This window comes from Trachypithecus francoisi, unplaced genomic scaffold (genome assembly GCF_009764315.1).
Source record: "Trachypithecus francoisi isolate TF-2019V2 unplaced genomic scaffold, Tfra_2.0 Lachesis_group2, whole genome shotgun sequence".
Taxonomy (NCBI): domain Eukaryota; kingdom Metazoa; phylum Chordata; class Mammalia; order Primates; family Cercopithecidae; genus Trachypithecus; species Trachypithecus francoisi.
Window position 1 is genome coordinate 68,228,067 of NW_022681465.1, and position 21,197 is coordinate 68,249,263.

The 21,197-nt window shown below is 40.3% G+C and overlaps 1 protein-coding gene across 1 annotated transcript in view; it reads left to right on the forward strand.

The window, feature by feature from the left end:
- ADAMTS12 (ADAM metallopeptidase with thrombospondin type 1 motif 12) overlaps positions 1-21,197 on the forward strand; it is a 411,005-nt gene that overhangs the window by 276,038 nt on the left and 113,770 nt on the right. The window contains exons 10-13 of the mRNA XM_033179311.1: positions 1,872-1,964; positions 3,386-3,531; positions 7,623-7,792; positions 14,589-14,722. Coding sequence (XP_033035202.1) covers positions 1,872-1,964; positions 3,386-3,531; positions 7,623-7,792; positions 14,589-14,722 — 543 coding nt within the window. The remainder of the gene's footprint in view (positions 1-1,871; positions 1,965-3,385; positions 3,532-7,622; positions 7,793-14,588; positions 14,723-21,197) is intronic.

A 21,197-nucleotide genomic window follows, 5' to 3' on the forward strand; every position in this document is an offset into this window, starting at 1 on the left:
TGAACTAGAAGAAATCAACCAAAAGGAAAGAGAGATGAGAGAGAAGCATCTTTCATCTCAGCTTGGTTTCTAGTGGGGAAGTGGGGGGTGGGTGTGGAAATATTGGTGAATAACTTTCTCACTTGGAAATTCTTTACTACAGGCCATGCTCATGCTAATCTAGAGTTTAAATTTGTACCCTGTATAGCTTGAGTACCTTCATTGCAATAATAATCATAATAATAATAAATAAAACATTTGGCCTGGAGATACCATGGATGCCTGGAAATAAAGGTGAAACTGGCCCAGAGGAACCAACACTCAACCAAGGTGGCACGAAACTCCAATAGATAAAGCCACCCTAGGCCAGTTGCAGTGGCTCATGCCTGTAATCCCAGCACTTTGGGAGGCTGAGATGGGCGGACCATGAGGTCAGGAGATCAAGACCAACCTGGCTAATACTGTGAAACCCCATCTCTACTACAAATACAAAAAATTAGCCAGGCGTGGTGGCGGGCATCTGTAGTCCCAGCTACTCAAGAGGCTGAGGCAGGAGAATGGCGTGAACCCAGGAGGCAGACCTTGCAGTGAGCCAAGATTGCCATACTGCACTCTAACCTGGGCAACAGAGTGAGACTCCATCTCAAAAAAAAAAAAGCCACCCTTCAGATGAGTACATAATTCAGCCTCTAATTCAAAATCTAATGTAGTCTATCTTCAGTTAAATGAGAAAAGACAATAAGCCCTTAAGAACTTTCAAAATTTGAAATTTTATATAGGTATAATAAAATAAATATATAAGAATGAATTGTATATGAGAAAAAAATACCATAAGATATATGTAAGGCAGATATGAGGAGGAATAAATAAAGCTTCTGGAAGTGGAAAGTGTGGTTATTGACTTAAAAATTCAGAGGATGGATTAAAGAGCAGACTTGACACAGTTGAAAAGAAAATCAATCAACTGGAATTTAGAACTGAGAAAATTACTTCCCATCCCATTTGGGTGCTTCTTAGGGGTGTGTGATGGAGGAGAAAGTTTGTTCAGTTTTCATATACAAGAAGATTGAGAGCTGAGGAATATGAAAGTGAAGTTGAAACACAAAGCACAGAATAAGAAGGTCCATCAACAACAATTACAGTTCCAAAAGGAGAGAAAGGAGAGGCAAAGTTTAGAGAGAGAAAGATTGATAATTTTCTAAAATGGCTTAAAATATGAAGTCATATGATGAAAAAACACATGCAGTGTAGAACACAGTAAGTGGACAGAACTATGGAAGATGAATAGACAGAAAAAAATACTAATAGATGGAAGCAGCTAAGCCATTTCAGATGGCATCTGAGAATCCTGCCAACCTTCCTTTGTCCAGAAATAAGAAGGAATATGCAGCTCTCTTCCTGGAAACTGAAACCAGCTGACTACTTTAGGTAAAAATGAACAAGCTGAGGCTTTCTAGATGGAAGAGTTTCCGTTTTCTTCACTGAGCAGGCTCAAGTTATAACCCCCAACTGTTAGGAATCAGGTTGCCTTCTAGACACAGTTTAGATTTACCTTTCATAGACGATCACCAGTTACCCTTCCCAAGGGCAATGAGTGCTGGATATTGTGCCAAACATATAGAAATGACCCTCTCAACCCTTAGAAAATAGGTTTTATCCCTCATTTCTATATTACCTAGTATGATCTATAGACCATTGTTTATGAATGATGACAAAATCCAAGTTAAGCTTGAACTGCAAACTCTAATGATTACTTTCTGTCACTCTTAGTCACTAGCAACAGTGGCATTTATTATGAGTGTGTGGATGAGTGTGCATATTTTACCATAACTATAGAAATGCTTTGGGGCACGTTTTGAAAATACAAAAAAAAAGTGCAATTTGTTTTCTAGAACGTCTGCCAGACACTGTGGTGCTCCGTGAAGGGCTTTTGTCGCTCTAAGCTGGATGCTGCTGCAGATGGAACTCAATGTGGTGAGAAGAAGGTGATATGTCAGGCCATGGAATGAGGTGGGAGGGCAGTGGGCAGAGTTCTTGGGAGGAGCTGAGGAGAAGGCCCTAGAGGACAGCTCTCTCTGAGGGAAGAGCAGTGGATGGAGGTCATACAGTCAGACCAGCCACAGGAGAGCACCCTACATCCACCACTCCTGGCAACCTGCATTGGGAGCAGGTTGTTAAGGAGAGAGGGCTGAGGTTCAGTTTCATGCTTCACTTGCAAAACATCTGTTTGATCTTTCCCTGATGAACTTCTATGGAGTTTACGGTCAACATTTCCTAAGCTTATTATCAGCCTTCCTTTTGACTTTTTTTCTCACATATTGAAGATTGGAAAGGATAAGCCACCAGCTTCTTCTTCCCAAAAATGCAGGATTTAGGCCACTTCTCATCTTCTTTCTCATCATCTGACATGACTGCATTTCTTGAAGTTCTGCTACTTTACTAAGCAGGCAAGTCAGACACCACAGAACTCAAGAGAGGTTTGATATCCTCTAGACTGGGTTTCTTGTGGGCCTAGAGCTTATGTGTTTAGTGGGCATCTTTATGCAGCTTGAGTGTGGCAGGACCCCCTCACTGAGATTATTGAACCTGGACAAAATGCACAGTGGCCAAAAAAAAACAAGGAGACAAAAAGGATATCAGGCAATAAAACACGTCCAAATCCTCCAGGAAATGTGGTTATTCATGACAACCACGTAGCATTTCCCTTTGTTTTCATTTTTGTATATTCACTCTCCTAAACCGATAGTTGTGGAAGGATTGCCTTGAAGAGGGAAGAGAGTGGATTTTTTCTTAGTTGCCTGAAAGGGCAGAGCTGCAAACAATGGGTAGAGTTAAAGGAAAGCAGAATTTTTTTCTTGATATGATGAAGAACTTCCTAACAACTAGTGTGTTTTGGCAGTGAAATTGACTTTTTGCAGAGGATGAGTTCTCTGCTGCAGTCATTAAGTACCCAGAGAGCTATAAAGAAGTGCTAGTCACTCTACCAGTCTGTGAACTATTGTGGTTTGCAACAAGATAAGGATCATGCACCAGAAAGTAAATCAACTATGTCACTAAGCAACTATGTTACTAAGCATACTAAGCTGACATGCTTTTCATAACAAGACTTTCTCAATGAAAGAAGTAGTATGTTGATTTACAATCTCCAGCGCAATCTGCCATCCACACTGTGTGGCACCTCTGTGATTAGGCAATGTAAAGTTTCCTTCCATTCCTGAAACTCTGATTCTAAAACTCAAGACTCTTGGCAGAAACTTGTATGGGCCCCTCCTTGTTTTACATTTGATGTGTGATTCTAGAAAGCTGGCTTGCTTGCAGGAATTGGGTTTAGACTTCTAGGGCTCCTGGCTCAGCTTGCTATGGTAACCTTGCTGACACGGCCATCTTCTGTCTCTTCTCTTTCCAGTGGTGTATGGCAGGCAAATGCATCACAGTGGGGAAGAAACCAGAGAGCATCCCTGGAGGCTGGGGCCGCTGGTCACCCTGGTCCCACTGTTCCAGGACCTGTGGGGCTGGAGTCCAGAGTGCAGAGAGGCTCTGCAACAACCCTGAGTGAGTTCAGATAAATGTATTTCCCTTCCCTCCACATGTGCTGGGGATTGGGGGTGGAGGCAGTCTTGAATGGCATGACCTCAGTGACCCCAAGCCTCCTCCGGGGAAATTAAATGGGTTCCCCAGGACAAAAAGAAACAAGAAGATCCACAGAGAGTGGGAAAATAAGTGGTTCTGTTTTGTGATGTTTCATTTTGGCTTGGCACTGGATTCTTATTAAAACTTGGATAAGTAAGCTGATTTTATCATTTGGGGAAATAAAGCAAATTTATTTTAAATGTGCAATCGATGTGAAAGCCTCTAGGAGATTATGCAATTAACTCTTTTTAAATAACTCCATTTTATCAGTAGAGATTAGTGAAACCCAATTTTGCTGATAAGATTATAGCTTGTTTTCAATGATAATGAATATACAATGTTATGAGAATATTTATTTCCTTAAGCAATTAGTAAAATAGATACATTTTTGAGGACAATTATTTTTAATATTTTTAGATAAGGATTTTTATAAGCCCTAAAGTTCCATAGTAGCCTGTTAAGGATTCTGTAAATGTCATTTTACAAGTGACTTTCAATTGTTTAAGCAAATTGCTTAATTTTTCATATATTCTATTTGTATGATAATATTATATATGAGGTAAATTTAAACTTGCTTGTTTTCCAAATACACATTACATTCTTAATTTCATTATTTTCTGATATACTGTCTCCCAAGTAATTTCTTGAAAGTGTATATGTGATACCTCCTTCAAGTGGAAATTATATTGTTTCTTTTACCTAGATTTGCATTTATCTACTTTGAAGAGTCAGAGTCACATTTTTTAAAAGACAAGCAATAAAAGTGATTTTATCCCTCAGTTTCTCAGTTCCAAAGATTATTTATCCTTTTTGTTAATAATTGTATTACCTAGATGTATGGTATTTATATATAAGTATATGTATATATGTATATATATGCATGTATACATTACATATATACATATATGTGCTATATATTATATATTTTTCTAAGGGTTAATAAGTTAGTATGTGTAAGGAATTTAACACAGTATCTACTACAAAATAAGGTGTCAATAAACAGTAGTTATTATGATATCTTTATCATTTACCACATTTATAAACATGCATTTGGAAATTCTTCACAAAATTATTTCAAAATTTCACCCTTTGATGAAAGTTATTTTCATTTAAATATCGGATTTCTGTGACTTCCAAAATTCAAAACCAAGAGTTTCTCATAGAGTACTTTATTTTTAGAGAAAATTGTCATTTAACAGTTTGTTTCCATGTGATCCAGAAATGTGATTTCCGTTTTCATTTGAGAGATCAGAAAAGAAAGGCAATTTGCTCTGAGACTTATTGTCAATGCTGTATATTCAGACACCACCAGTGTGTAACCTTCTTGGGAGGCTGGTCAGTGACCTGTGGCTACCAGAGAAGGGAACTCCTAGTTGAGGAAGTGAAGGATGAATCTCTAACCTGGCTTCAGGAGAAAGGTAGTTCTAATTCTTACCTCCAAGGCCACAGTTTGTCATAGAGTCTCTTTGGGTGAGTGGATATGCCTGTTCTTCATTGCCGGTTTGCTTAAATTCATGGCTAACACTGCCAGTGGCACCACATCATAGATTCGGATCTGTGATTCAAGTTACAGAGTCAGGCCACCACATGAGCCAGCTGATCTTGGGAATGCATTCTTGCTGTAGGTCAACTGTCTAGTGAGAACCCAGCAGAGCTTGGCTCATAAGAGGCTGTCAGTGATATTGATTGGATGGAAATGAATTGGAGAGATACCAGGTCATAGAGTGTGACTCCATCATCACAAACAGAAAACTAGCCTAACCTTAAATAGCAAGGACAATTCTTGGTACCTCCTACAGGGAGTCAACAAATGAGGAGCCTACTATGTGAGCTGCCTTGGTCAAAGCTCTTTCATGAGCGAGGAACACAAGCTTTCTCAGGCCACATTGAGGGAGGGGAGGTATAGAAAGTCTCATGGGCATTCAAGGAGAACAAAGTACTGCAGAACCAACAAGAATTACAGCTGCAACCAGTACTTGACAAGACTGCCAGGATTTGAGTTCTCTGTCTCAGGATTTCGTGGTCAGGCAGTGTAACACAGTGGATAAGAGCTCAGGCCTTGGATCAAGGAAGATGACGATTCAAATCTTGGCTCTGCCACTATCACCTGTATCCTTTGTGGAGTTGTTCTGGCTTTCTGTGTCTCTGGAATATGATTTCATCTGGACTGCTCACTCAACATGCCTTCTGCCTTTGCACTGAGAAGCACTTTCCAGCCATCTTTTAAGACCATTCTCCAGGAGTGGTCTTATAAGCCCTTCTGCAAACCTTCCCAACTAGCCTCATTTCCATGGCTCTCCCCCTTCACAAAACTTTCATTGTACTTTCAGTCTGTGATACATAACTCCTGTCTTAAATTTTCTCTCATTTCTTATATAGGTTATTTTTTTCTCCTCAACTAAATTGTAAACTTCTAGGAAGCATAGAGCATGGGTTGACCCTCGTTTGCACTCTCTTCTCCCTGAACATAGTGTTGAGCACATGGTAGTATATAAATACTGATTGATTATTATTCACAATAACAACAAAAAAAATGCTATCAGTTATTGAGCTCTCATTCTGTGTTAGCTACTCTACTAAATCTGTGTGTGCATTGTCTCATGCAGTACTCACGACTTGTGAGATAAAAACTATTATGCTCATTTTACAAATGAAAAAAAAAAAACTGAGGCTCAGAGAAATAAGGTAACTTGTTCAGATCCACCTAACAAAAAGATAATGCCAAATTAAAACTCCAGACTATTGGCACTCCTGCAATAGGAGGCACACCCCCCGATTCAGATACTGCCGTAAGATGGAGGCCAGAAGCCATGCCTGGGAACCTTCTCAAAGGATAGTTTCCTCACCTCTCTGAGAGCTGTAAACCCCTCTCCCATTTTGAGTGATCCATTGATCCTGACAGTAAGGCTATTATGCCCTCAAGTGTATCACAAAGGAAAGAAAAATCGAAGAGTGATTTTTCTAAAATAAGATTAACTTATTCACCCATTGAATATCTATTAAGAGCATTCTATGCCCAAAGTACTACTAGGCACCACAGAGGACACAGAGCTTCGACTGTGCCATCAAAGAACTATCTTTGGGAATGATAGGTTCAGGATGTGCAGGCAACTGGCACACAAAGTGTCGCTGAAGAGGAGAAAAAAAAATTACTTCTGGTGGAAATCCAGGAAGGATTCATGAGGGAGGTAGCATTTATTTGGTTCTTCAAGCATGAGCAATATGTAGACATGTGGAGACTTTAAGGGAGGAAAAAATCTATCCAAAGGCCCAGAAAATAAATAGTAAATAAGACAGGTGCCACCACTGGAGCAGTGTAACATGAAGCAGAGTGTGGGAAGTAAATTGTTAAGGTGACTTAAGGCAGGATTGTGAGGGTTTTGAATGCCAAGCTCAGGAGGCTGATGTGACCATTGGATGCCATTAGAGATTTTAAAACAGAAGCTAAAATAATGAAGGTCATCTGAAAATTTAACCTGATAATTGCTTGTACTGTGGGTTTAATTTTAAAAGTAGAGATAGAAATGGAGATAAGGATTTTAAAAGTAGGATAGGAATGAAGATGAGAATTGGACTGGTTTGATTCTTATCAAGTTGAAGTGTATGAAACAAATGTAAGTAGACAGCTGATGACCAGGCAACTGATTGACTGTGGGATCCAAGGAAGGCACAGATGGATGATTCTGAAATCTGACCACTTTTAATTCACCAAATATGAATCAGAGAAGGAGCATACTTGAAAGGAAAATGTGTCCTTTTTGGCATAGATTTCAGCTGGAGGATATATAGGTGAAAATGATAAATAAACTATTTCAAAATAAGCTACTATACATTAGGACTGAAATGTTGGCAGGCAAGGAAAAATTGTGTAAAATTTGAAGCATTTATTTAAAAGGTAAATTTTGAGGGCATAGAGAGACATCGTTTGTCAAGGCCAGATACCACAGGAATTTTAAAGGAAAATGTTGGCATTTACGCAAACTAAAAGAATAGCTTGTCTGTTTCATTTGTAGGCCAAAGTTTGGAGGAAAATATTGCACTGGAGAAAGAAAACGCTATCGCTTGTGCAACGTCCACCCCTGTCGCTCAGAGGCACCAACATTTCGGCAGATGCAGTGCAGTGAATTTGACACTGTTCCCTACAAGAATGAACTCTACCACTGGTTTCCCATTTTTAACCCAGGTAAGGAGCTGTAATGGTGTATCTCAGATCTAGGGAACAGCCATTCTCAAAGCATTTGTCTGTCAGTCAAGGTTTCTGTGATCCATACCAAGTTTAACAAAGAAAATTGTACCCCAGGAATTTTGTAATTTAGAAGATGGAAACACTGACCTGGTTAAGTTGATCGGTGAATGTTGAAGGCTGAATATATTCAACTCTGTCTGGGCTTTGTGGGAGATAAAAGAAGTTTATAAAACATGGTGACTCACTTCAAAACAGCTGAGGTGCAATTGAGCCATTAATAGGGCATGTAGGAATTCAGTAACTAATTGCTTGTTGATGGACACGAGGAACTGACTGTGATTTTGTCAGAAATTCAGAAGAGAAGGTCATTATGGGTTTGAAGTAATTGCAACAAAAAGGCTTCCAGTGAAGCAGTTGATGATTCTGAAGACTACTCATGCTTTCATGAGCAGTCTTTCCACCAGAAGAAAGAAAAGGGAAGGCATTCAAAATAGAGTCATTTCGAGTGGGAGTAGAATAACAGGCGGAAAGGCAAGAAAGCAGGAATGAAAGAACAAAAGCCAGCTCTGGGCCAGAAATCAACATTTTTATATGTACAGAAATATGAGAAGGGTAAAAAGTAAAATCAAACATCTGAATGTTGCACAAGAGGGATGAGGACATAATGGAGTTGGAGAATGGAACAGCAGCCTTGGCAAAACTTCCAGACACATTCTCTCCTTAAAATGAGGAAGAATCAGTGACCGTTAGCTAGAGATCAACATCTAAAAACATATTCGTGTTGTTTGTTGTTATCTGAGTAAGAAATGAAACAGAAAAGATTTTCCTGTGTTAAAGAAATTTAAGGCAAGATAGTAAAAAATAGCTAATCAAATTGTTCATGATTTTTGAGTTCCAGAAAATCCAGGGTGATAGGACGCAAGAAAAATCACAGGTTTGAGAATCGTGTATTTGGGCTGTTAGACTTATGCAATAGCTTTTGAAAGAAAGATTCTGCAGTGCTTTGCTCTGCTCAAAATACCCTGATGGCTCTCAGTTGTCAAGGGCAATGATTGCTCCTTGCCCCCAGTTGTTCGGTGTCATTTATGCTCTAGAGGGGAAAACCACTCGGTTATTGGTGCAATTTAGTTTCCTGAGTCAGGCATTTGAATACAGGAAAACTCATGCATATACCCAGGTGTACTCCTAAATTACCAAGTGATGAAAGGCACATCCAGTCCGTGCTATCTATATGTATATCCTGCACATTCTCAATTTGTTAAAACTATTTGGGTCAGTGGTCCTGTAGACTCTGAATGAGCAGCCTGTCAGAGCTAAGATAGCATAGCTGCTCCAGTGGTATCACATGTGCTTAGTATGGGATCCCCCTCCCAGATACACGGTTGGATTTGTGTGTATCTAACTCTGATGGCTCAAGTAGCTGGACTTGGAATAAAAAGATTTGATTCAGCTTTGCTTTTCAGTTGTTTGCAAGCATTCATCATGTGCCTACTTTTGGACCAGCAAAGCAATAGGTGCTAAAGAAGTGAGAGTTACACAAGTTGACATCAATCCCACTCACTTTGGAGTGATTGATTTGCTTCTCTAACTCAGATGAAGTTTGCCACCCTCTGACCTTACTTCCTACCCAGTCTATCAGCATTCATCCTCTATCCCGGTAGTTTCTTTACAGATTCCTATGCTATTATTTGGTCATTAGCAGACAATGACTTATCTGCTAACCTGAATAGCTACTACCTTGAACTGATTACTTTCCCCATTATACTCTGTCTACAGAGTTGCTATTTTGCTTAGTTAACAGGCATCCCTGGCAGTAGTTCATTCATGTCAACAAGGATGTATGGAGCATTTTTTCTGTGCCAGATATCGAGTGCCTTACAGCCTCCCAGGCATCCTTTTAGAAATCACCAGAGGATAAAATAAACATACAGCAGAGTTTTCTACTCCCTCAGTGAACAGTGATACTACACAACACTTTATATATTTTTTCCTAATTTTATCTCCACAAGAAAACCCTTCAAGGAAAGCTATTTTTGACCCAATTTTTAGAGATGAGGTAATAGGTTCAGAGGACCTATGTAACTTGCCCAAACTCAGACTATGAGATAGAACCAAGAGTTAGCCCAGGCCTGACTCTGCAGCCTGGTCGTTAACCACAAAAACACACAAGGACTGGGTTAAGTTCATTTCCTTTGGACCAATGCACTGAATTTTGAATTTTCCCTAAGGCAATGTTCATGTCTTTAAAACCTTCGATTATTTCATAAGCCAGGAGCTCTGGTGGAAAACCCAACAACCCTTTATATTATGATTAAGGCTTAGTTTATTAAACCTATATATCTTGCCCTTGAAAACCAGTGTTTTCTAAACATATAAGCATTGATGACTAATTATTATATTGCTTAAATAATTTAAGTTGTGATTCTAAGTTTACTTCTTAAGCATCTTAACCAAAAGACAGAACTTAAAACTACACAGTAAATAGAAAACTCTTTTTTCTATTTCTATTTCTAGGGTACTGCACTTACCCTAATCTAATACATCAATACAGCCAGGCATAGTGGTGCATGCCTGTAAACCTAACTAGTCAGGAGGGTGAGGCGGGAGGATCGCTTCAGCATAGAAGTCTGAGGCTGTAATGACCTATGATTGCACCACCTCACTTCAGCCTGGGTGACAAAGTAAGACCCTGCCTCTACAGAAAAAATTTAAAAATAAAAAATAAAATTAAAATAAAACATCAATGACAAGGGTTTAATTCATTTTAAAAAATTATTTCTACTTTTGTTTTTATACCTTTCTATGGTTACTATAGAATATATTCATTTTAATGCCTTCTTATATTTCACTAATACATATTTCTGTGTATTGTGGGGATTACAATAAGATTACCGTATTAGAAAGTACAAGAATGCCATTTTAGACTAGCCAAAGAGTTCAGACACTTGGTAATTACGTGATTGATTTTGGGCTGTGATACAGTCACAAGTTTTCATTTTTGTTTTTTCCCCCAAGCCGATTTGATTTTAGTCCTTAAGCTGAGCTACCTTTTTAAGTTAAACATAACTTCTTGCATCAATAAAACATTTTAAGTTATGCCTTTTGCTTTGTGGTTTAGTATTTCTTGGGCTCTGTTGAGGAGCGGCAGGGGTGCACACCACTTCTCTTCATGTGCACACCGCCTTCCCATTTTGGCCTTCCCTTACCGAGCACAAGTTCAAAGGTAAAATGATTAAGAATTGCAAGACAGAGACAACAGCATTCAACCAAGTGTGAGGTCCTGGGTAAAAGCACAGGTCTTATGCCCATGAAGCCCTGCCTGTGAATGGATTTTAGAAACTGGATTCTTTAAAATGATGAAACTCACATTCCAGTCTATTCACAAAACATGAAATGCATCGAAACTTTTCCTTACCTAAGAAATATTTTCATTCTTTTTAGCAAGTTAGAGCTTTCATTTCTATCATTTATTAAGATCATTATCCAAAAATGTTGAGCCACCCTGTTTCTGCAAAATTGAAAATGCGAACTTTGATTCGGTAAGTTCATCTCTTTTCCTAAGTTCTCTTTGAGAGGATTAATCAGACAATGTGAGGGTGAGAGTTCACTAGTAAATTAGTTTTAGAGCTTTCACTTAGCTGAATTATAAATGGACTTGAAAGCTCTTGAAAGCTAGAGGGCAAAAAATCACATGACCCTACAAAAGGCTGCATCAGGGCAGGGGAATAAATGTGAGACGAGGAAAGTACTCAACTCTATAGAGATGATGAACTCAACAAGGTTGATGTCTGGCACAGAGAATCTCTGATACCAGTGATGACTCCCAAGAATTAAGACCATCCATTACCACCCTTGCCTCCTCCTTTAGATCCCTGTGTCACAGGACAACTTAATGATATAACGAGAGCCCTTCCAGAGCACCATGAAAGACAAAGAGAAGGAGGGCCTCAGGCTCAGCCTTATAAAAGCCTTATAAAAGTCTTCAATAGCACTGAACTTTCCATTTAGGATGACTGCTTTCAAATACAGCATTCTCCCTGGCCTGAGGCACACCTATAGGTCATGGTGGTGGGAGCTCTGGGAGAGTCGCAGCAGAGGATCTGTGTGCTGTCATTGTTGTTATTACAAATGTTATTTCCTAGATAATTTCTAAGACTCCATAAACCACTATACTTATAGTCAACACACATGTGTGTTTCTTGTGGACCATGTACTTCAGTTAACCTATCTAACCTTAAAGCATGTACTAGTCCTGTGTTGTGGAAAGAGGGTGGACGAAAGTTTTGAAATTAGGGCCCCTCTTTATGGAGATGCTTCATAAATATCACTGGGGATGCGTCATAAATATCACTGGGGAAAGAAGACTTTTCCAGTTTTCCTGTGTGAGGGCCAAGACTTATTATTTTTAAAAGGAATAGATGTGTCTTATAAAAATGCAAGTGCACATAATAGAATGAAACAAAAATGAATTATTATTATCCCACTGCATTGAATGTATTCCTCCAAGATAACCATGCTAACAGCAGGTTTTCATCTGCGCACAGATAGAACCACAATTTGCCAATTCTGCATCTTGATTCACTGAGTAGATCATGGCATCGTGGTTTACTGGTTTACCTCATTCCTTTTAGTGGCTGCATAGCAGTCCATTATGTAAATGCAACTTAGTGAATCTGTCCATTCCTCTCTGAATAAACATTCCATTGCGGCAATGAACATGCTGTGGTCCCGACTCTTCCCAGTAGCCTTGAAACAGATGATTCCTTAGAAAAGCTCCGGAGTTATTCAGGGCTGCTTTCTATTTTTGCTTTATGTATTCCAAATACAAAATCCAAAATCCAATTCTAAAGTTTAAACCAAAGTCTTAAGGAAGTAATCCTTGGATTCAGCACCTGGATTGATGTTCTCATCGTTAGGAGAATAGACTTGTTGCCAGGTTGCTCCCTTTAGTACTTCTATTCCAGTTTGCCCAGTAACAGAGCTAATCATGCTGCCAGAAATGGAGCTACACAATAATCCCAAGTCATGCTTTGTCCCAGAGTCTTGACACTTTTCCATTGGCTCTTTATCCAATTATCTCTTCAACTCATTTTGACTTTATCTTGTCAGACAGCTTATCCACTGCACCTTATCTGAAATCAATTGGTTTTCTTTATTTACGTATTGGCTTTTATCTTTCTTTTTTTTAAATTTTTTAAAATTATTATACTTTAAGTTCTAGGGTACATGTGCACAACGTGCAGGTTTGTTACATATGTATACATGTGCCATATCTTTCTCTTTTAAGCTTTGTTCTTTGTTTGTTTGTTTGTTTTTGGATTCAGGGAGCACATGTGCTTGTTTGTTACCTGGGTATTACATGCATAATGGTAGGGATTGGGGTTCTAGTGTACCTAGCACCCAAATATTGAACACTGTATGCAATACGTAATTTTTCAACCCTCACCCTCCTTCCACCCTCCTTGCTTTTGGAGTCCCCAGAGTCTATCTCCATCTTTATGTCTATATATGTCCGATGTTTAGCTCTCACTTAAAAGTGAGAACATGTGATATCGAATTTTCTGCTTCTGAGCTAGTTCACTTATCTCTTTTAAGCTCTGAACAGATGTTTTTGGCCTCAGTCTCAAGTTTGTTCAGTGTTTCAGCATTTGGAGCTTTTGCTCATGGTTACATTTGTGTGAATTTTGCACTTTCATTTCCTGGCCACATGGATCACTGCATCCTCAAGCAGACACAGCTATCATTGTGCACTCAGTCTTGGCATTTGGTGCCCAGCCCAGTGTGGTGGGCCCATGACAAATAGCCTATGGCTGGTACTATTGAGTGGTCAGCTGATCACACAAAGAAGCAACTAACAGCCCTGCCCATAATAAACACATCCAGAAGAGACCCCAAAATCCCTGCCAAAGAAGACATTGTTGTGTTTTTCACTTAAAGAAAAGCATTCATTACATTCATAAGAAAATTATTTGAATTCTTCTTATCACATGCGTGTATTCGCCATTAAAATGTTTAAGGCATCTATGATTTAAATGTGATCTATCTTTCTGGTTATTCTGTGTACATACATGTGGGTATGTATTTTATTAAGTAAATATTCCTGTGCTCTAGATCACCCTGTCTTCATTCACAATGGAGTAGAAAACTGAACCTTAGAATGAAATCAGTGTAGGACTCAAGCTGATGGGATGGAGCACTATGAGAAGCAGGTCAGCTTCAATGGAAACAAAAAAAATGTTTCCACATAGTTGTCAATCTAAGCACCTCTTAGACTGGAGGAGGACATTTGTTGGGGCAGGTTATGCTGGTGGTGATGGAGGTTGTGGTAGTAATGAGCTGGCCCTATGGGAGGGGATGCCTATCCCCTGGAGGTCTACTTACTTTGCTGCAAGAAACAAGCAGGCATCCCGCTTGCCTGGAGTCCTTCATGGCTGGTTGCAATAACTTATTTTCTAAGCTAACCACAGATGCTCAGTGCCTTATTTTTATCAGCACAATTCAATGTTGAATAGAAAGGAGTCATCGTTTACAGCAAAGAATAGAGTACTTTAAAGCAATCTTTTAATTTAATTCATTATAAAACGTTTTCAAAAAGGAAAAATAATCCTTGGATTCAGCACCTGAATGTGTGAAATGTGTCTTAAGGCACATTTCAGGATGTGTCTCAAGCAGGTAAAAAGATAGGATCGTCAGAGTAAATGACACTTGGGGGTTATAAGTACAGAGGAATCCTAGGGGAGGATGCCGAGCTAAAAGCTAACTTGCAAGGATTTGCCTTCTTTTTTCCCTTCAGCACATCCTTGTGAGCTCTACTGCCGACCCATAGATGGCCAGTTTTCTGAGAAAATGCTGGATGCTGTCATTGATGGTACCCCTTGCTTTGAAGGCGGCAACAGCAGAAATGTCTGTATTAATGGCATATGTAAGGTATTGGGTATGTTTCCTTAATCTACAACTTTACAAAATCATGACTTTTACTAATTTGGGAAGTCAGATGTTCTAAGTTTGTGCTTTCATGGCATTTACACCTCATCTGTTTTTTATATATAGTTCGTGAAATGAAAAGACAAGACTTCGCAGTGTTCATCAAAGTCACAGTTTTGGATTTAATGGTTTTTTTCCTTCTGCCGTCATCTTCATTTCTTGATTGGTTTATGTGCACTATGACATTATTTTAGACATTGAGCATGAAAAAGAGAAATTATTAGGAAAGCCCAGCCCAGATTATTTCAGTGACATTAAATTCGAGAAAAACTAAAATTAATAATAGCTTCTATGGTGCTTTCCATAATGCTTTTTCACATTTAGCTTTCCATTGACTATCAACACGAGCTTCTCAGAGAGATGGCATGACAGTAGTTACAAAACAGGTTTCTGATTTTTATGTAATTTTTCCACACTCACTTCATTAATCAAGTTGATATAAATTATTTAGACCTGATGTGTTGATGCTTTTAAGTGTGTAACCATTAAAGAATTCCTTCTTGTTGCTTGCATTTTATTTTGCAAGGAACTGAGGAGCAGGACTTGTGATCCAATCACCAGGCATAAATTTCAGTTTAGAGAGAAAGTGTTTTTAATCGGTTAAAGGAAAATGTTTTGATCAGTTAGTAAATCATAATGGTTTAGCACTGGGGTTTTAGAATATGAACTCAGTACCATCATTTACTAGTTGTATGATCCTATACGTCTTTCTAAGACTCAGTTTTCTGTCATAGAACTGGAATTTTTTATGTATCTGCCTAGTTGGGGTTGTCAAAAGATTAAATAAGGTCTGTTAACCTAAATAACAGACAGAGAGAGGCTCTCTAAAAGAAAATGAAGCTTATTTGGGAATAGTGCATTGCAATGGGAATATGTATGCCACAGTTAACTATGTGCATATTTAGGAAGGTAAAAGAAGAGAGAGGTTTTTAAAAGAAAATGAAAATTTTTAAAGGAAAAAAAGTTGAACAGAATTGCAAAATTGTTTTTAAATAATTATTATTTCCTGCAGAGATCAATAACAAGGGTAACACCAATTCAAGGTTGCTCAGGAAGTTGCTGGGCAGATGTCATTGCAAAAGTATTTTTTGTGTAAGGTTGTAAGAGCCTTTGTGCAAGGTTTTGGTTTTTGCAGAGCCTTTTTCATCATTAGGCATACAAGGGTGAGAACTCATTCTTCCTAGCCTTCCCTGGCCGTATTTATCAGGGTTTTTTTTTTTTTTTTTTTTTTTTTTTTTTTTTTTTTTTTGAGATAGAGTCTCGCTCTGCCGCCCGGGCTGGAGCGCAGTGGCCGGATCTCAGCTCACTTCAGCTCACTGCAAGCTCCTCCTCCCGGGTTCACACCATTCTCCTGCCTCAGCCTCCCAAGTAGCTGGGACTACAGGCGCCCGCCACCACGCCCGGCTAGTTTTTTGTATTTTTTAGTAGAGATGGGGTTTCACCGTGTTAGCCAGGATAGTCTCGATCTCCTGACCACGTGATCTACCCGTCTCGGCCTCCCAAAGTGCTGGGATTACAGGCTTGAGCCACCGCGCCCGGCCAGTTTTTTCTTAACATTAGTTGCTCCGTTTTGATTCTGACAACTTTCACAGGTAATATATGTTGAGCTCTTAACAGAGGCCCTGGTGTAAGATAAACTCTTAGAAAATAGATCTGTAAACTCAACAAATTTTATTTGTTTTTAAAAAATATTTATAATATTTTTTCCAATGGACAAAATTATTCCCTGTGACAAGCTCTTGCCCCTAAATATTCAGCACTCTGAGAAGGTTCGTATTTCTCTATACAGTTGCTTTTTCATTTATTTTGTTCAAGGCACCTGTTTTCCATCACAGGCTAAAGATGCTATTTCTATAAATGCAAAGTTATTTAGATCTAAAAGATAATTTCAGCATCACATTTACTCCTCAGTGACTAAAATCCTTAGCCCTAGCTGCATGTAATAATCACCTGGGGAGATTTTAAAACATCACTGCCCAGACCCTACATCCCAGAGATCCTGAATTAACAGATTTGAAATAGAACCCAGACATCAGTAATTTCTAAAAGCTCTCAGGCGTTCTAATAAGTAGCCAGGATTCAGAACCATTACAAGTTGGATGTCTTTCATGAGGCCAATCACATGAACCTGATAGAATAAGCCAGATTTTATCAGCCTGCCTCCCTCTTTCTGGGTGCCATTTAAGACCTTTTAAAAGTTATACTTGCCCACTTTCTGTCTATACCACACTGATTTGAGTTTTTAAGCTGAAAAAAATGGTGTCAAATCAAATATACTTAATAGCCTAAATACTTTATCTTCAAGGATCCAGGTTGTAGGTAGTTCCAGGCCCCTTATTTGCTAGTTTTATTGTTACCCTCCTTATTCATTTACTAGTTTTTTCAAAGGGGATTGAGCATGTATTGACATAAAAACATATGCTTTCAGGAAAACAATGTATGCAGTGTTGGTCTAATCTACATTTTTTGTGAATATGAAAATTTGGTTGCTTATATTCATGTCTATTTTGAAATTACACTATTTGCCAGTATTTTGGTATGTTAGAGTTGCAGATTATATTGTCAAGGAAATTATCAAGCCCTGATCAGAACTGAATTTGTTCTGGGAGGTAACTATGTGTGCCCTTCCCCTTAGTTTTTCTTTAGTAAGCTTGTTTATCAAAGATACAGATTTAAACTTTGACTTTTCAGGACACCTTCCATTTTAAATTACCAGGATGACAGAATAAGCTTTTAAAAATGAGCAAATGCCCTACTCACCTCCACCCGCTTCCAGCTCTGAACTCTCACTCTCATACCCATTATCTGAGGCGGGCTCGCTAACCTTCCACCTCTCTCCCCTCTTTCTCCTGGTAACCGGTTGCTGGACTTCAGCTCCTGGACTCCTCCCTCTTCACACAGTCAGCATAACATTGGCTGAATTTCCTTCTGAAATAGACCAGATATTCTGGTCTATCCATCAGCTGCTCCCTAACTTTCTCTTAGCCTTCCCCCAATCTCTTACCGCAGTTCTGGATAAGGTTCTGGATCAATCTCATCACACCCCTTTTTTGATCTTACTGTTAGCCTACTATGCACTCCCTAAAATAAAAATTCAACGTTATATATGTATGTCCTTACAAAGTCAATGTTTTCAATCCGCCTAAGCTTTTATCCTTACCTGACAGTCTTCCCACTGTCCTGAGTTAGCTTCCTCACTAATTTCTCTCAAAAACTGATTTGAACCTTCTTTCATCTACAAGGCCATTTTGGCCATCTCAGTGATACACTAAACATCCCTAAATCAATTGCTCTGAGCCAGATCTACATTCAGAATACCAGGTCCTATCTCCTGACCCTCAAAAGCCCAAAAGTTACTTCAATCTTAACATTTCTAAATTAAAATTATACCTAATTCTTACCCCAACCTGTTCTTCTATAGTACTTCTTTTTGGAATGATACTAGAACCATCTATGTTTACTGATATCTAGGCCAGAAATCAGTAAGTCATTCTTGAGTCCTTCTCAACTCTCCTCTCATAGTTAATTACTTGCTATACCACCACCACTACCACCACCACCACCATCATCACCATCACCCCACTATCACCACCACCACTGCTGCCATCACCACCACCATATCGCGACCACCATTATCACCCAACCATCACTACTACATCACCATCACCACCACTACCACCACCAGCATCATATCACCACATCACCACCACCACCACCACCATCATCACTCCACCATCACCACCACCATCACATCACCACCACCATCATCACTCCACCATCACCACCACCACTACCACCATCACCCCACCATCACCAGGACCTCATCACTACCACCATTACCACATCACCACCACCGCCACCACCACCACCACCACCACCACCACCACCGCCACCACTACCACCACCACCACTACTACCACATCACCACCACCACCACAACCATCATCACCACCACTATCAAATCACCACATCACCACCACAACCACCATCATCAAATCACCACCACTACTACTACCACATCACCACTACTACCACCACTACCATCAAATCAGCACCATTACCACATCACCACCACCACTATCATCAAATCACCACCACCATCACATCACCACCACTGCCACCACCAGCCACTATCACCCAACCATCACCACCACCATGTCATCACAACCACCACTACCACTACCATCAAATTACCACTACAACTACCACATCCCCACTACTAACACTATCTCCACCACCACCACAATCATCACTCCACCATCACTACCACCATCACCCCACCATAACCACCACCACATCATCACTACCACCATTACCACATCACCACCACCACCATCATCACCATCACCCCACTATCACCACCACCACTGCTGCCATCACCACCATCATATCGCCACCACCATTATCACCCAACCATCACTACTACATCACCACCACCACCACTACCACCAGCATCATATCACCACATCACCACTACTACCACTACCACATAACCACCATTACCACTACCTCCATCACCACCACCACCACCATCATCACTCCACCATCACCAACACCACTACCACCATCACCCCACCACCACCAGGACCTCATCACTACCACCATTACCACATCACCACCACCACCACCACCACCACCACATCACCACCACAACCATCAGCCACTATCACCCAACCATCACCACCACCATCATCAAATCACCACCACTACCACGTCACCACTACTATCACCACCACCATCAAATCAGCACCATTACCAATCACCACCACCACTATCATCAAATCACTAACACCATCAAATCAACACCACTACCACATCACCACCACTGCCACCACCAGCCACTATCACCCAACCATCACCACCACTACATCATCCCCACCACCACAATCACCATCATCAAATCACCACCACCACTACCACATCACCACTACTATCACCACCACCATCAAATCAGCACCATTACCACATCACCACCACCACTATCATCAAATCACTGCCACCATCAAGTCAACACCACCACCACCATCACCACCACTGCCACCAGCAGCCACTATCACCCAACCATCACCACCACCATGTCATCACCACCACCACTACCACTACCATCAAATTACCACTACAACTACTACATCCCCACTACTAACACTATCTCCACCACCACCACAATCATCACTCCACCATCACTACCACCATCACCCCACCATAACCACCACCACATCATCACTACCACCATTACCACATCACCACCACCACCATCATCACCATCACCCCACTATCACCACCACCACTGCTGCCATCACCACCACCATATCGCCACCACCATTATCACCCAAGCATCACTACTACATCACCACCACCACTACCATCACCACCATCAAATCAAACCACCATCACCATTACCACATCACCACCACCATCATCAAATCATCACCACTACCACATCACGTGCCACCATCACCACCACCATCACCATCATCTCAACCAGCACCACTACCATCAAATCATCATTGTCACTACCACATCACCACCAGCACCATCAAATCATCATTACCACTACCACATAACCACCACCACCATCATCAAATCATCATTACCACTACCACATCACCGCCACTACTATCACCACCATCAAGTCACCATCACACCACTACCACTACCACTATCAAATCACCACCACCATTACCACATCACCACCACCACCATCATCAAATCATCATTACCAATACCACATCTCCACCACTGCTACTACCACCATCAAATCACCACCACCATCATCAAATCACCACTACACTACTGCATCACCACCACCACTACCATCAACTCATCATTACCACTACCACATAATCACCACCACCACTGGCAAATCATCATTACCACTACCACATCACCACCATCAAATCACCATCGCCACCACTACCACTGCCACCATCAAATCACTACCACCATTACCACATCACCACCACCACCATCAAATCATCACCATCACTACCACATCACTACCACCACCATTACCATCAAATCACTACCTCCACTACCACATCACCACCACTACCACTACCACCATCAAATCACCACCATTACCACATCACCACCAACACCATCATCAAATCACCACCACCATCACATCACCACCACCACCACCATCATTACCATTAAATCACCACCACCATTACCACATCACCACCACCACAACCATCACTACCATTAAATCACTACCACCATTACCACATCACCACCACCACCACCATCATTACCATTAAATCACCACCACCATTACCTCATCACCACCACCACCACCACCATCAAATGACCACCACCACTACCACATCACCACCACCACCATTATTACCATCAAATCACTACCACCACCACATCACCACTATCACCATCACCCCCACCACCATCACCACTACCATCA